General features: G+C 46.4%; 1 protein-coding gene across 2 annotated transcripts in view; it reads right to left on the bottom strand.

Annotated features, from left to right (window-relative positions):
• Positions 1–4,110: 4,110 nt before the first annotated feature.
• The window catches only part of HOMER2 (homer scaffold protein 2), a 99,963-nt gene continuing 86,555 nt past the window's right edge, over positions 4,111–17,518 (bottom strand). Inside the window, exons 7-9 of one of the 2 annotated variants that reach the window (XM_010816952.3) lie at positions 16,986–17,096; positions 15,747–15,827; positions 4,111–14,250 (exon numbers count right to left, since the gene is read on the bottom strand). In XM_010816952.3, the coding sequence (XP_010815254.1) occupies positions 14,062–14,250; positions 15,747–15,827; positions 16,986–17,096 (381 nt within the window). In that variant the 3' untranslated portion in view covers positions 4,111–14,061. The remainder of the gene's footprint in view (positions 14,251–15,746; positions 15,828–16,985; positions 17,097–17,518) is intronic. The other variant, NM_001075467.2, reaches the window with a different exon arrangement.

Raw genomic sequence — 17,518 nt, forward strand, 5'->3', positions numbered from 1 at the left:
CGGCACAGCTGGGAGAGGCTTGGGTGATTTTTCAGCAGCTACAGCCTGATCTCCGTGCGCAGCCACTGCCAGGGGTCCTACCTTCCCTGACCGTGAGTGATGCAGACCCAGATCCGGCTCCCAGGCATGAAGGTGCCTCACTCCTCTCCCTGGGCCCAGGCCCTGGTCCCCTGACACACAGGTCCCCTTTCCTTCCTGTAGGTTCCCAGCAGGGTTTAGGAGTGTGTGTTGCATAGGGCCACACTCCTGTGTAGGTAGCATCTTGCAGGCTACTTGCTGGGCTTCCGTCAAAAGCCCCAGAAGCTGGCCCAGTGGCTGTGTCCCTGGCCTCCTTCACCACCAGAGACAGGCCAACCTCAGCACAAAACTCTTCTCTAGAAAGAATTTGGTATTTTTAAAAATGGCCAAATCAGAGCTCTGTTGGACTTTGCTTGTGCTTATTTTGCAATTCAGTATTTTTAATTATTGTAATTTCAGTATTTTGAGACACGATTGAGCTTATTCAGACTTGGATAATTCTCAGAATTTGCTTTCTAAGGGCTGCCAAAAATGAGAAGCTTTTAAAAAATAATCCTTTTCAGAGAGTTCTCCAAAGAAAATTCCTCACCCAACCATCTTTAGTGCATCAAAACTTCTCTGGAACCTTCTCTCCCTCATTTTTTTCCCTTTTCCCCGCTTCTTCCAGCCAAGCTGGGAATTAAGTCCAGACTCTGGCCTCAACCCTGAATACTCATTGAAATGACTGATGCTGAAGCCGAAGCTCCAATACTTTGGCCACCTGATGCAAAGAGCCAACTCACTGGCAAAGACCCTGATGCTGGGAAAGATGGAGGGCAGGAGGAGAAGGGGGTGGCAGAGGATGAGATGGCTGTATGTCATCACCAATTCAATGGACATGAACTTGGGCAAACTCCAGGAGATGGTGAGGGACAGGGAGGCCTTGCATGCCACAGTCCATGGGGTTGCAAAGTCAAGACACGACTTGGCAACTGAACACACACACTGGCCTCAGAGGATCCAGAGTCACAGTGGGGGACAAGTAGTGTCTCCTACTGTCTGGCTTCAAACCTCCCTAGTCCACCCTCCAGAGTGCTATCAGTCAGTCTCCACCACTCCCTGTGATGTCCTTCTCTACTCTCCTACCCACACGGGTAAAGGCTGCCCCTTGGTGTGGCGTGCCAAGCCCTCAGGACCTGGCTGTTGCCCCCCACCGCCCCTTCCCCCACCACACATTTTACTCCAGCAACACCAAGCAGGTTGCCACCAGCTTCCACACGGCTCTGCTCTCTTGAGCCTCAGTGCCGGGGATATACCAGGCCTCTGCCACCTGGTCCTGGCAAATCCACACCCACCTTTCAGTCTCGACTCCACAGCATCCTCCTTTCTGAAGTCTTCCCTGGCCCCTGTAGGACCACTGCATCCTGTCCAGGACACCAGTCACAATGCCTTCCCCGTCCATAGCCCCAGCCACAAGGGCAGCCTGCGCTGGCCAGGTCTCATATCCCACGATGGGCCTTCTGGCCAAAGCTGATTCTAGGACAGCCAATCCCTAACTGGAGGCATCCTGTGGATGGTCCCAGAGTGAAGGACCATGAGCTGGGCCAATCAGACTGACTTACTCATGTGCTCTTTCATTCCCTCTCCTGCATCCGAACTGGGGAATCAAGCAGGTAGTAGTAGCAGGACCCAGAATCAAGAGGTTTTGATTAATGACCACCCATCATGTGAAGCCACGTAGTTGACTGAATTGACATAGCAGAGTTTCTCAACTCTCAGATACGTAAACTCATGGGAAGAGTATATTGGTTTATCTATTTATAATATTATTATTATATCTATCGGTATATCTATTGCTGCCAGAACTAACTACAGAAAATATATGGCCTTAAAACAGCATAGATTTATTATCTTACCATTCCATGGGTCTGAAGTCCAGTGTGGGTCTCCTTGGGCTAGTATCCTGGTGTCAGAAAGGCTGAATTCCTTTTTTGAAGCTTTAGGGGAGAAGCTAGAAGCTCTTTCAGTTTCTGGAGGCAGCCTACAGTTCTCGATTTGTGGCCCCTTGATTGATCTTCAAAGTCAGCAACACGGCATCTTTCTGATTCTTCTTTCATTACCATCTCTTTATGACCACAGCCAGGAAAGGTGCTCTGCTTTTAAGAACTCATATGAGGACTTCCAGGTGGTCCAGTGGTTAAGGATCCACCTTTCAATGCAGGGTACAAGGGTTCGATCTCAGGTCAAGGAACTAAGATCCCACATGCCACAACTAAGGGTTCGCATGCTGAAATTAAAAGAAGATCCCACGGTCACGTGTCACAAGTACTGACGCTCACGCGCCTAAAGCCCAGGAGCCACAACAAGAGAAGCCACCTCAGTGAGAAGCCCGTGCACTGCAACTAGAGAACAGACCCCACTTGCTGCAACCAGAGAAAGCCTGAGCACAGCAACAAAGACCCAGTGCAGCCATAAGTGAATTAAATAAATAAATATTTTTAAAAAAAAGAATTGGAAAGGAAAACTTCATTCATGGGAAGATTCTTGCAAAATTGAGGTCAATTTTCCCAAATGTTCCAGAGAAGGGGCATTTGGTATTGGTGCCCCAAACACAGGGCCTCACTGGTGTAAGGAGGCCCCTCTGGGAGGTGGTTCACGTAGCACTTGAGGCCACTCACGAGTGAGCTGGGAGGGTCTGGAAAGCAAGTGGACATGAGTGGCCACAGAATCACTTCCATTCAGTAGCGTGCTTGCTCTTGCAAACATGCATCGGCTGATCCAGCTAGCAGCCTTCCAAGTTAAACTGGGGCTTCCCAGGTGCCTCAGCAGTAAAGAATCCACCTGCAATGCAAGAGCTGCAGGAGACATGGGTTCAATCCTTGGGTCAGGAAGATCCCCTGGAGGAGGGCATGGCACCCCACTCCAGTATTTTTGCCTGGAGAATCCTATGGACAGGAGCCTGGCGGACACTACTGAAGCGACTGAGCATGCACACACAAAAGTAAAATCATCCACTCAACCTTTGCTGTCAAACGGGATGGTGCATAGAGGATCTGGGGTCAGAGCCTAGGACAGCCTCATGGGGATTTCTGCAGGACAGGGAAAGCTGGGGAATTGTGAAACAGAGGTGGTGGAGTGAGAGGGCAGGGGCAGGAACAGGGGACATCTCAGCAGACATAGGCTCCCCACTACCATCCTGGGACTATGTAAGCCCTCAGCCTCTGAAAACTCACCTCTGGAGAAAAGGGGGTCCCAGGAGTGACTGAGATCAAACTGCATGAGGCTGGTAGATTGAGGCCCCAAACAGAAATTTTCTTGAATGAAGGGATGATAGAGAAGGTGGTATTTCTTTTACTCCTGAGCTGTGAACTGAGATTCACACCTCCTCCACGTATTTGGGAAAAGTTGGTTCTCTGCCGGGCACAGACTCTGCTATGTGAATAATCTGCTCGAACAGCTCTGGAAAAATCTTTCCCAGTAGAATGAGTCTCTGAGATTAGCTTTTCCTGCAATAGCCAGGAACACAAGCATAACACTCTCTGCTGCCTTCTGCTCAGAAGGACAGCCCTGCAGCAGAAAACTGCCTCTTGGGTTAAGAAAAGCCTTGGGGGACTTCCCTGGTGGTCCAGTGGTTAAAACTTCACCTTCCAATGCAAGGGGTGTGGGTTCGATCCCTGGTCGAACTAAGATCCCACATGCCTCATGGCCAAAAAACCAAGATATAAAACAGAAGCAATGTTGTAATGAACTCAATAAAGACTTGAAAAATGGTCCACATCAAAAAAAATTGTAAAAAAAAAAAAAAAAAAAGTAAAGCTTCAGTATTGACTTCATGAAGGCAGAAGATAACCAGCTGGATGGCAGGTGATCTCTGAGCACACCAAGCGTGGGGCTGCCCTGAAGCAGGAGCTGGAATTGATGGCAACTCCCCTAAACCCTCATTCTGTTGCAGAGGCTTAAATGCCTCAATGCACACTGTCTTCCTTGCTTGGGCATAGGAAGTCATCCTGGAGAATATCCACCTACCCTTGGGAAGAGCCAGAATTTCCAAAGTATCTTAAGACACAGAGGGCTTCTCAAAGATTTTTGTTGGCTTAAAAACAGACACAGACATTTTACTGAACTATGTATTTCTACATAAACAACTCTGTTACAACAAAATCAGGTAAAATCCACAAAAGTATACAAGTCTTTGAAGGAAAATACCTTTTCCCTTTAAGTATAAAAAGATGTCAAATAACATTGTACTGAAACACATGAAGCAAAAGCTGTTAGAAACACAAAAGAAACAGAAATATAACAGTAGTGGGAGACTAACACACTCTCCTTAGTCTTTAATGAATCAGGTCAGCAAAAATTAAAAGTCTGTAACATTATAGTTAATAAGGTCAGATCAATACACATAGATTGAACTTTGTTCCCTTCTGAGAATATACCTTCCTTTCCAGTTTCCTGGGAATATTTATTAAAATAAACAATTTATTAGGTCCCAAGAAAACATCAATAAACTCCTGAATGCAGAAATTGTACAGGCCACACCCTCTTTGACAACAAGGCAGTAAAAGTAGAAATATATAACAAGTGTTAAAAATAACAACAAAGAGTATCAAACTATCTGGAAATTTAAAAGTATAATTTCAAATAACTTTTAAGTAAAATATAAAGTCAAATCTGAAATTACAAATTATTAGAACTTAGAACACCATACTAAAAATGTAAGGATTACAGATAAAGAAATATTCAGAAGAAAAGTCATATAGCCTTATGAATGCTAGTAACTATATCTACTATTAAACAGGAAAAAGTTAAAATGGCATTCAACTTGAGAAGGTGAAAAAAATCATAAGATACAGGAAGAAATTAATAAAAACAAAAAGTAACCAAAACATCATAAAATGGTAAAACAGTAAATTAAGACTGTTTAGGCTTAAGCCCTAAAATAAAAAGCACAAGCACAGAACATTATGAACGAGAAAAGAAAATACAATAGTGCCAGCCCAGCGAATTTGAAAGTCTGAACAGAATCGTTATTTAGGAAGTTTAAGTTACCAAAAACTTACAGAATAGGAAGAAACTTTAAAGAGACTAATGCGTGTGGAACACTGAATAAATTGTCAAAGAATTATTTCCTAAAAAGGCACTAGACTTGGACAGATTTATATATGTTATAAAGACCTCAAGGAGCAAAAAATTCTCAGTATTATTTAAACTGTTCCAGGGCATAGAAAAAAGAGATAAAGCTTCCCAAGTCCTTTTTTAAAGAAGTTAACACAAAACCAACAGCAATACCTGACAAAGAAAGCAGGAAAAAAAAATTATACAAGTATCCACTTTAACATTTGAAAAATTCCAAACTAATAAGAGGAAACCAAATCCAGAGCATTTTCCTTATTTTAAAGCTCCTATTTTTATTATACAAGTCATAGCAGAGCCATGTAGAAAAATCGGAAAAGATAGATAAGAACATAAAATAAAACTCTACCATAAACCAACCCATCATAAATAACCACTGTTAACACTGAAAGGAGATGTACATCAAAGAATAATATACCATGACAACATTAGATTTTTCTAGAAATGCAGAGACAGTCTGACATTAGCAAATCTATTAAAATGATTCATATTAAGTCATGATAAAGAAAAACCATTTGATCATCTTGAAAGATGTGGGAAACAAAAGGCATTTAATAAAATGCCAACATCCATTATGGATTAAACTTTCAGCAAATTTAGAAAGAGAAGGGCCTAACATTATATAAATTTAAATGTTAAGAATATCTCATACTAAGAGTCAAATCTGTACTTCTGAAGAAACACTGGAGGTATTACCAAGTAAAAAATATATATAAAGAAGAATGTACAATATCGGCACAATTTATATAGATGTTATTTACCATTATTCTAAAAGTGCTGTTCAATGTGATAAGGTAGTGAAATAAGATTATTTAAAATTATTTAAAATTATTTAAAAATATGGAGGTAAAGTTACCATCACTACTCAGAACTATTATCTACGTGAAAAAGGCAAGAGAATTAACAGCAAAACAATTAAAAGGAAATTCAGTAACTGGCTAGCTACAAAATAAATAACCAATTATCACATTAGATAAACAAACAACCATAGAACTCTCTATGAAGAGTTAAGAAAAATGAGGTAGATTGATATCTACAGACAGGAAAATGTCCAAGATCTATTGCCAAGGGAAAAATGCAAGTAGCAGAAGGGTCTATCATATGGTCCAAATGATAAAATATATTTCAGGAAAAAAAGATTTGAGGACCAGGGATCCCTGTTGTGGAGAAGGCAATGGCACCCCACTGCAGGACTCTTGCCTGGAAAATCCCACGGACGGAGGAGCCTGGTGGGCTGCAGTCCATGGGGTCGCAAGGAGTCGGACACGACTGAGCGACTTCACTTTCACGCACTGGAGAAGGAAATGGCAACCCACTCCAGTGTTCTTGCCTGGAGAATCCCAGGGACGGGGGAGTCTGGTGGGCTACCGTCTATGGGGTCGCACAGAGTCGGACACGACTGAAGCGACTTAGCAGCAGCAGCAGTAGATCCCTGTTGACTGTTTTATCTTGGGGCAGAGGGATTTTTAATTATGGGGGGCTTTCAATTTCCATATTATGTTTTTTCATACTCTTTACATTTACATAGCTTTTATGTAATATTTTAAATTTAAAAAATCAATGGATTTAATTGATTTAATCAGTGGTGTACCTTTATGTGAACAATAAGAGGCTGGAAAATATAATGGACAAAGAGCTCATTTACCATAGAACCACAACTACAAAAAAATGATCTATACCAGAAAGAATACACAGAGGAACACAATACTTTATAAATTTACTGAAATGAAAGGTTAAATATTATGAAGTTGTTAATTCTAGTTATGTGTTGTGCTAAGTTGCTCAGTCGTGTCTGACTCTTTGCAACTCCATAGACTACAGCCCACCAGGGCTTTCCATGGGGATTCTCCAGGCAAGAATACTGGAGTGAGTTGCCATGCCCTCCCCTGGGGATCTTCCCAATCCAGGGATTGAACCCAGGTCTCCCACAATGCGGGCGGATTCTGAGCCATCTGAGCCACCAGGGAAGCCCAATTCTCTCTATAGTAACCTATAAATTTTACACAATTTAATTTTCAGTTCTTCTATAAACATTACAAAATGAACCTGATGTTCTTTTGGAAATATCAACATACAAAAGTACTAGGACATTTTTGAAGACATTTATTTAAATGGGGACATTCAAATGTGAGATGATCAAACTATGTGGTACCAGTGCCAAAAATGTACACCGTGGACCACACAGAAAGTTCAGAAGGATGTTTATGACATATAAGGATTGCGTACACAGTGAAAAGTGGGGTCTTTTATCAGTAGAGAAAGGAAAGGTTTCCCCGTAAGTGAAGTTGGGGTAACTTGGAAAATAAATTCCAAATGGATCACAGATTTAATTGCTTAAAAAAATGATAAAAGTACACAAATAAAAGACTGGTGAAAATTCATTAACTTGAAATCAGAAATGCAAAGATGTTTAAAAGCAGGCCAGCAAAGGCAGCAGCAATGAAGGAAAAGATAAAGTTGACTAAAAATAAAATTTTTTTTAGTCCAAGTCATATATGGAACTTAAAAAAAAATATTTTTAGGGGAAAAACAACTTCTTAGAAATCAACGAGTCAGCTAATCAGGGGGCAGTGAGGGCGGCTGGGGAAACAAGTTCTTAGAAATCAATAAGACAGCTAAACACCTTGTGAGAAAATTGGCCAGAGAAGATGAATAGGTAAACAAGAAAAGAATATAATCTAATAAATATTTCAGCTAGGGTGTGTCACACTTTCAATTAAAAAAATGCATATCAAAACTAGCCCTGTGGTCCCCACAGTAACACCAGTGCAAAAGAGGGAGTCAGACGTTCTCACACACTGCTGGCGGGAGTATAATTTGGTATCATCTTTCTGGAAGGCAATATGAGGAGAGATGTTTACCAGCTGAGCCACCAGGGAAGTCCCATATTAAAAGTCCCCAACATGCGCATATTGTATTCTTAGTCAGGATACATTATGTGTGCTTCAGTAACCGTGACATGCCAGTAGTGTTAAGACTTAACATTTATTCTTTATCCACACTGCAGGTTCATGCAGGTGGGGCCGTGTCATAGTGGGAGAAGGGCAGCTATCCACACAGTCACTCAGGGACCCAGGCTGACAGAGGCTCCAGCCCTGGGACGTCACCAAGGCAACAGGAGTCTGCAGACCTGCCCAGGGGCATCTCAGAGTCTCAGCCTGGACGTGTCACGTGTCACTGCTGCTCGTACTTCATTGGCCATAATTAGGAACAAGACCTGAATGACTCTAGGGGCTGGGAAGTGGTGTCTCCTGTGTGCCCAGGAGTGGGGGAGAAGACAGGGCATGCTTGCACCACCCTTCATACTTTTAGCCAGCAAGTCCAATTTTAGAAAGTTATCCTAAGTAAATATTCTGAGAAGTTCATGAAGATGTTAGAAGAAAGGATTTCATCATATCCTTGAGCTGCTGCTAAGTCGCTTCAGTCGTGTCCAACTCTGTGCGACCCCATAGACGGCAGCCTGTTAGGCTCCCCCTTCCCTGGGATTCTCCAGGCAGCATCACTGGAGTGGGTTGCCATTTCCTTCTCCAATGCATGAAAGTGAAAAGTGAAAGTGAAGTCGCTCAGTCATGTCTGACTCTTAGTGACCCTATGGACTGCAGCCCACCAGGCTCCTCTGTCCATGGGATTTTCCAGGCAAGAGCACTGGAGTGGGGTGCCATTGCCTTCTCCGATCCTTGAGCATAACCATATAAAATTGGGACCAACCTAAGTACCGAAAGTACAACCTACACTGATGTTAAACATGATGCTGTTACACATTTACTGACATAGAAATATACTCACAATATAGTGTTAAAAGGAAAAAAGCAAATTAAAACAGTATAATATGTATAACATAGTTGCATCTCATGAAAAAAGTAATAAAACTTATATAGATGCATACAAAAATGTCTGAAAAGATATATGCCAAAGTGTTAACAGTGGTTATAATCAGATGGTATAACAACAGGTGATTTTTTTATTTTCACTCATTTTAATTTCTTCTTAAAAAAAAAAAGGGATATATTATTTATGTACCAAAAAGGCATGAAAAAAACCCCAGTATTCTTGGGAAAGTCCACTTAACTACCTCACACTCATCATTAAATTCTTATATGTGATGCAAGAAATGCCTAATTGTCTGTCACACCATAAGACACTGCTATAACAGTTTATTTAAAGTCAGGACTTTAAAAGTGGAACACAGGGCAAGAACAGTAACGCACTGCCCATGGCTGGGTATCATCAGACCTGTCAAGCATCCCACAGTCTGGACTCTACCGTGGTTTCTCTGGGCTCCTGCCAGGCGCATCAGGGATCTGTGTGGCCTGGGGGTGGGGTGGGGGGCCCCTCTTTACAAGGCTATGCATTCGTCAAAGAGAGTAGGGCACTGTACAATTCTGCTCAAAACAAAAGACCCACAAGCTCCTCTTCTCAAAGATGGATATCAGAACATATAACATCACCACCAGGATTACTGAAGACTCCTCTTAGCTACACATATATTCTATAACTGAGAACCCTTCCTTGTTTCTCCCTCATCTCCCTGCTGCTCCCTCTCCCAACACATTCACCCCCCAGACACACTCCAAAGTTCACTAGACCATTTCACTCAGCTGCCAGATTCTTACCATAATCACCTTCTTCCTGGCTGGTGTTTAAAAAGGAACCGGGAAACCCATATTCTTGAGATAAATGTATGCAAAAGAGACGTAACACAACACACGTTTCTATACAGGATCCCCCTCTCCATGCCGTCTGTCACACTCACCATCCCCAGAATATATATTTCTTTTGGGGAAAACCATGCAATCAGAAATCAGGGTCCTTTTCACCATGCACACCATTTAAAAATCTATACGGACGTTGATTTGCAGGCTTCTAGCTTACATTGTCAGTGCTTCAACACCCAGTGATGTTTCAAGTAAATAAAAGAATCATCACAGCTTTTAGAAGGACAAATGACCAAAACAGCCACTTTCAGTGGTGAGGAGAGAACAGTGGCTGGCTCTGTCTTAAAGGGCACCCTCTGACTTAGAGGGCAGCCTCCATCAAGTGCCTCTGCTAAGTCCCATCTCGGCTGCCTGCCTGCCTGCCTTCTAAAGGTGCACCTGGCCACACCAGATGTCCCACAACAAGGTCCCTGGCACAGTCTGTGGTTGGCTCTGGCTTTCACCTAGAGTGGCCCCTGATTTCTATGGAAAAGCAGTGTTTCCTACAGAAAAGGGGTCTTTTCACAATGGGCAATAGTGATGCCTCTGGGCAGCACATTAACTATATCCCCCCCTTTGCTTGATGTTTTATGTCAGACACAGTGGTCGGGCATCAGCCAACCACCCTCTAGGCTGTGCCCGTGGGTTGCCAAGCCTAGAGATGTCCACAAGGAGCCTGCAGGATGGAGACCAACAGCTCAGACAGTGGACAGTCCTCCTGGGGGCTGGTCAGGTCCCATTCAACCTGTTCTAACCACTGGCCCACCTGCTTTCCACCTGGTGCTGGCTCCAGTCTGGGAAGGGGGTGGGCAGTGATGGGCACCTCCCCCAACCGCTCCCCTCCCCGCACCAGCATTCTGGTTACTGCTCTGCCTTCTTGGGGCCTCCTGCTTGTTTTGAACACACAGCTCTGTCTCCATGAAAACCACTGATGAAAGACTCAAAGCATTTGCATCTCATCACTCCGGCCTCTCAGAGCACCCACATCATTTTAAACAATGATCTCTTAAAAAGATTCCTGCAAAGCCAGAATCATTCAAAAAGGAACTCACTGCTGTAATGAACACAAATGTAATTCTGATTTGCTCATCTGTAAGTCGTCACTTGCTGTGGACACGTGTAGGAAGACATAGGACCAGGGTCTCCAGGAGACCTGGATGCCACCCAAGCTGTTGCTCATTCACTAGCTGGTTGACCCTGGGGGAATAGCTTGTCTGCTTCCTCTGCAAAACAGGGAAAGATCTGTGCCCAACCATGATCCAGAGTAACAGCCTGCCAGGGAGTGTGGAAGAGGGAGCACCCAAGTTCCGGGTCTCGGGTAGACACTCTCTTTTCAGGCCTGACCATGCTGTCCTGGCCTCTCACTCAGGTGGTTTTCTGTTCCCTGGGCACTAGGAATATTTCACCTCGCCTCCCCACTCTCCACTGGACCACACATCCAGTGGGGCTTTATTTACTTGAAACGAAAATTATTTTTAAGGATCATTATGGCTGAAGGCTTCCAAATTTTACTTTGCTTGTTTTAGTCCTGGATTTTACAGATGCAGAAAGAAAAAAAGAAAGCGCATCAGGATTTAGGCAGCCAGTCTTGGAAATGTCAAATCAGGAGACACCACTCGGAACAAAGATGCAGCCCTGGCTCTAAACCCTCCGGCAGCACAACGTGGCGGAGGTGCCTGTGGGGGTGGGGGTGGCGTTTATGCCCTGCCTGCGTTTGGCTTAAGATAGAGACAACTGAAGCGTGTGAGTGCTGAGAGGGGAGCTGGACTTCCTGATAAACAAGCTCACGGGGGAACTGAGACAAATTCAGTGGGTCATTATCATGACATCCAGAGGCTGTCGGATAGGGCCAGACTCTCGACAGACTGCCGAGGTTGTCCTGGGCCTGTTTTTTTCTTTTAAAGAAAGTAAATGAAGAACTGTTAAGATTTTTAGAGAAAAGCAGAAGGAACTGAAGTCCATAGTTTCTGTCCCTGCTGAGCCCAAGTCAGCTTCCCCATGAGGGGTGCCCCTCCTGGGCTGCATGGTGTAGGGCCAGCTGGGCCTGCGCCATGGGGGCTCGCAGCTCCTCACCTAGACCTGCCAGCGCTCACCCAGCTCTTCAGCTGTCGGCAAACAGGGGTCAGGGGTCTCAACCACACAGGGATAAAAGCAGCCCACCGTGCTCATGGCCCTGCTGCTCCAGAACGTGCCGGTGGCTCTGACAACTCTGTCCTCTAACGAATACATCCCCTGTGTGTATTCAGGACAGTCAAGACAGCTCCTTCTGGATGAATAAACCGCCTCACAGACAGGGGTGGTGGGCGTCAGATGACCCAAGCTGAGGTTTCGGAATCCTGGTGTCCGCTGCTCCTGGACAGCAAACTCGCCCCACCTTCTGACAGGTGGACTTGCCTGACCTGAGAAGAACACCCTTTAGCCCAATGCTGGGCCACGGGGCTGACCCAGGGCCAGTCTGGCTCCCCAGGTCACCATTGCCCCGAGAGCTGTCTGGAGTGCCAGGGAGGGGGCGGGGCCAGCAGCCCCACCGCCCATCAGGAGGGCTGCCTCCGGCCCAGTGGACCTCACCAAAGCCGCCCACCCTGCTTGTAGGTCTCCCTGGCATGCCCCAGTGCTCCAGACCACCAGCCTCCCGTCTTTCTCCATCCCAAACCAGACCTCCTCGCTCTGGGAGATATCTCAGTGACACGAAGGAGAACAGTAGGACGTGGACAGTCACATCCGTGTGTCCCCTGCCCACCTCCTCCGACTATTTTATTGCTTATCTACATTCAGCAGGGATAAATTCTAACATGTGAGAAAACCTTTTTGGAGGGAGATGTTCTCGCAGTGGTTCTCAAAGCAGGTACGGGGGGACCAAAGCCTCTCCCTCCGTCAAAGGCATTTAGAAATGCCTACAGCCAGGGAAATTCAGACAATTGTGTCATGCACAGGGCAAATGAGATGCCCACTTACTTGCTCCACTAAGAAACTCAGTGAGAGAGGAGAGGCTTACGGCTCTGGTCCCTCCCTTCCCAGGAACCGAGGGACGCAGGAAGCAGACCTCGGCAGAACTCCTCTAAGGCTGAGGCTTGGTCACTTCGAACCCACTCTCGCTCATGGGCCTGTGTGATCCTGTGTGATTTCTTTTTCAATTATCTAAACCCAACAGAGGATCCTACCCTAAATCCCAAGCCCTGGGCAGCCCCTCTACCAGGGACAGTCGGCAGTCCTGGAACCCCCAGACCTCACACTTGGAGAGGAAGAGTAGTTGGAGTGTCAGAGGTGCCCCCCACCCCTATCCCAGGACAGAGAACCAGGATGGGCTCCCGGGGTTGGGGGAGGCTCAGACTATTTCCTGCTGCTTCCACCGCCACCTTCCCCACCCCCAGGGCCACCTGAGCCAATCCACGAGTCTGCTCACAAAGTCACATTCATGCCTGATAAAGAATGACCCAGTGCACCAGGACGGGGGACTTTCCAACAGGGGCTTTGGCAGGAGGTGGGGGGTGGGGGGAGTGGGCGGGCATTGATTAAAACACTAAATTCTTTGTATACATTTAATTGAACAAATATTTATTAAGCACCTACTTTGTGCTAGGCACCCTCACTGTGTGCTGTCCCCACAGCGCAGTAACCTGTTCAGAAATTAAAACCAAGAAAAGGAACGTTGTCGCAACCTTATAAACTGGAGGGCCGGTAGAAGTGGGCTGAGTGGATGTAGGTGATTCCCCAGCCAGGAAACACCCCCAGGAGACACTTGACTCCTCTCAGGACAAGTATCTACTAAGTCATTGTTTGAAAGCATCTCTATATATGCCGAGAGGGAAGTTACTATGGCCACACCCCATGCACTGGAGCTGGTGGGCATTCAAATACTCTGAGCTCTACTCAAAAAACAAAACAAAAAAAGAGGTGGAAAGGCTATTCCTATTTGGATTAGAAAATACTATTTTTTTTTCCAGTTCATATGGTTGCAACAGCCCTTGAGAAAGATATGAACATCCTTGCCCTGACTGCGTAAACGTTTAAGGTAGGCCTAGTTCTGGATTCCTGAGTCAGAATCGTCCAGTCATCCACGACCTCGCGAGGCCAGAGAAGAAGCGAGGGGGGATTTCTATTCCAGAGAGGAGAGGGTGGACGGCACCCCTGGTTTGGAAACATGACAGACCGCGCCTGCATTGACAGAAGCCACGCGAACGGGAGGATGTCCTAGCACTACTGCGGGTCACACACACCCTGGGGACTCACGCGGGACCTAGTTGTCGGCACCCAGCTTGGAGAGGCCCCGGCGGAAGTCGTGGAGGTCATCAATCTTGCCGTCCAGCACCTCCAAGAAGCTCTTCAGCTCCACCTTCAGGTGGCGCTGTCGGTACTTGCTCTCCTCGATGTCCGTCTTCAGGGACCGCACTTTGTCCTCCAGGTTCTGATTGTCTCTCTCTGCCGCCTGCAGCAAAAGGAGAGAGGGCGGACTGCTGATACAGTGGAGGGGAGTCCGCCTGCCAAAGCAGGGGACGCGGGTTTGATCCCAGGTCTGGGAAGATCCCACAGGCCTCAGAGCAACTGAGCCCATGCACCACAACTATTGAGCCTTTGCTCTAGAGCCCGGGAGCCGCAACTAGTGAAGCCCTCATGCTCCGCAACAAGAGAAGCCACTGCAGTGAGGAGCCCATGCTCCTACAACAAAGTGTAGCCCCTGCTCATGACAACTAGAGAAAGCCCCAGCGCAGCCAAAAACAAACAAACAAACAAACAAACAAACAAATATATATATATATATTATTATTTTTTTTTTTTTTAAAGAGAGACAGAAAGAAGGGTCTGGGAACAAAGCAGGAGCCCACTGAGACCTGTGATAGTCGGTCAGTCAGTCCCCGCGGTGGGCCTGCCTCTCTGCGGGTGTCAAGTGCCCCCCCCACCCCCGGAAATCAGGTGTGTGCCCCTCCTTCCTGCTGTTTGCCAGCAGAGATCTCATCTTAAAATGATGCCCACAGAGAATGCAGAACTCAGAGTTCTGCCCAAAGCAGCCTGGTGCCAAGCGATGCTTTCATAAAGTGCCTGGCAGAGGAAATCTGACATCCCAGCCCATGGGGTTTTCAGCCCCAGGCCCAGGATTGTCGGCAGGGCCCCCTCTGGGTTCCATTCTGGGGGAGAAACAGCATGAATGGGAGAGTGACTTGTCTCCCCTGAGAAGGCAAGGCCTCCTTGGCCCCAGGCCAGCCGCTGGCCCTCCGTGAGGAAGCACTGGCCGTGCCAGACGAAGGGACGGTGGGTCTGCGCACCGTCTGTCCTGTGGTGTTGCCATGGAGACAGTCAAGCTCCCAGTGGCGGGACTGCTGTGAGTCTTTACGTGATCATTCTTCATAGCAAACAAGAGCTTCCATCTTGTGGGGATAAAATGAGGCCTTCTAAAAATGTGTTACAGGAACCAGTTACTAACACTGAGGCTGTGTACCTGAACAAAGTGCTCTGGAAGTGAGGAGACCCTCGGAGGTGAGGGAGGACCTGAAAACACTCCTTCTGTGGATCAGAAATCTGAGGCCAGAAAGGGGTGTGCCCGCTCAAGGTCATATCCAAGGTCACTGGCTGGGGCAGTGGAACAGTCCCTGGTCTGAGGCTCTCCCTTAGCTCTCCCTCAGTCCCCTGCTCCTTCCTGGCCCTCCTGTGGGTCTGCAGGGACTTCTGCCGGCAGGAAGCAGCCACCTGCGCTACAGTTACGCACATGACACCTTTGTGTAAGTGGAAAAACAAAAAGGCAGACTCGGCTGAGTCTTCCCCTGGGGGCAGAGCAGGCATCCAGTAAGTAGTTACACTGGCTGTTTAGGAATCCGAAGTCATTCTTCTTCACCAAGTGAGGCGAGAATGGCAGAGGCCTTGGAGAAATGGGTAACATGACCTATGCCTTCGCACCTGAGTCAAAGTGCATGTGCTCCCCGCTCTTACCTCTAACTTCTCAGAGACGTATTCACACTCTGACATGAGCTGAGGTATGATTTCACTTTGTTTTCGGAGGTCTATCAACTCCTACAGGGGACAGAAGTTTGAAGAAGAATATGAGAGCAAGTCAGATAAAATGTATTCTTGAAAATCCCCAACTTTGTGTGTACAGTCATGGAAGCAGCTTTTGGAACCTGTGTTGTTTGTGTAAATAATGGTGATGACGTTATACCTAACACACATCAGGTAATTCTAAAGGCTGAGTATGTCCCGTGAATTAAAGCATGAAGCCTGGATACCACCGTGAAAAGAGAAGGATGATTCCTGTTTTTGTAGGGAAACTGAGGCTGAGAGAGGACTGGTAACTTGCCCAGTCTCCAGCCTCTGTGGACAGTGAGTCCTCTCCATACGAACCTTCGAGCTGCAAACTTACAAAGATGAGAACGTGCATTCGCATGTCCAGTTGCATAAATCAGTTCACGTGCCTGGTGTACATTGTCACATGCAAGCATCCTCTACATGTGGCTGAGCTTTTGTGTCCTTTTACTACACAGGACTATACAGAGGACAGCAGTATAGTATCTTTATTTTAAGTCCAGGAGGTCCAGAAGCAAGTGTCAAAGCAGTGGTGAGGTAGTTGATACTTCTGTACTTTTCAAGGTACTAAACTGCAAGATTAAAAATGTTTTATTTTGGGGGTTTGCTTTTTATGTATTACTTGTGTGAAAAGTATGATAAACCTATTACGGCACAGTACTACATAGCTGATTGTGTTAGTTGGGTACCTAGGCTAACTTTGTTGGACTTAGGAACAAACTGGACTTGTGAACACACTCTCGGAATGGGACTCGTTTGTACAGAGGGGAGTCACTGTACTTAGCTGTCCTGTCCCCCCAAGAGAGAAATGACTGTGTGACTGCTGCATTAATTTGACAGCAGAACTCAACTTCTGAGGAGGGACCATCTATGAAAGTTTCCAAGAGCGTTTGAAAATGTCCAACTCCTCTTGGATCTGAGACTGACTAAATATAATAAACACAAGGAGGCTGCACAGGGTAATGGTCAGGCCTTTGCTCTGGGCTCTTTGTGCCTTGGTGTGGCTCCTGGCTCTGTCTCTGTGCTGCTGTCTGGGCAGCTGCCAGGGCCAATCACACGTCCCACGGCCACCTGCCGTGTCCCTGGGTGGAGCTCACCCGCCAAGGCCCAGGGGATGTGAGCAGCATGGCTCAGAGCTCTACCACTCACCGTCTCCTTTTCTCGGAGTTCTGATTCTAGCTCCTCAATCCTTCTCTTCAACTGGGTATTCTTCTCCTTCTCTCTGTTGATCTCGCTGCACTGCTCTTCCAGCTCGTCAATCTTTAATAATAAATATCACGTGTTAAAGCAGGGGTGCCAGTTTACTTTGGGCTTCTCTGGTGGCTCAGATGGTAAAGAATCCGCCTGCAATGCAGGAGACCAGGGTTTGATCCCTGGGTTGGGAAGATCCCCCGGAGAAGGGAATGGCTACCAACTCCAGTATTCTTCCCTGGAGAATTCCATGGACGGAGAAGCCTGGATGGCTGCAGTCCATGGGGTTTACTTTAATCATTAAACAAGAGATTGCCACAGGTCTTTTAAAATAAACCCTAAATTAACCCACTTACAAATGTTTCCTTGTGGCTACAAATGAACTCTATGGGGCTGCCCTAGGCTGTTTGCTCATACTGGCACAGGGCGCCTCACTTAATACCAGAGAAGCCATGGAAGTCACACAACCTGGCTTCAGGATGCTCCAGGAT

Source organism: Bos taurus, chromosome 21 (assembly GCF_002263795.3).
Source record: "Bos taurus isolate L1 Dominette 01449 registration number 42190680 breed Hereford chromosome 21, ARS-UCD2.0, whole genome shotgun sequence".
Taxonomy (NCBI): domain Eukaryota; kingdom Metazoa; phylum Chordata; class Mammalia; order Artiodactyla; family Bovidae; genus Bos; species Bos taurus.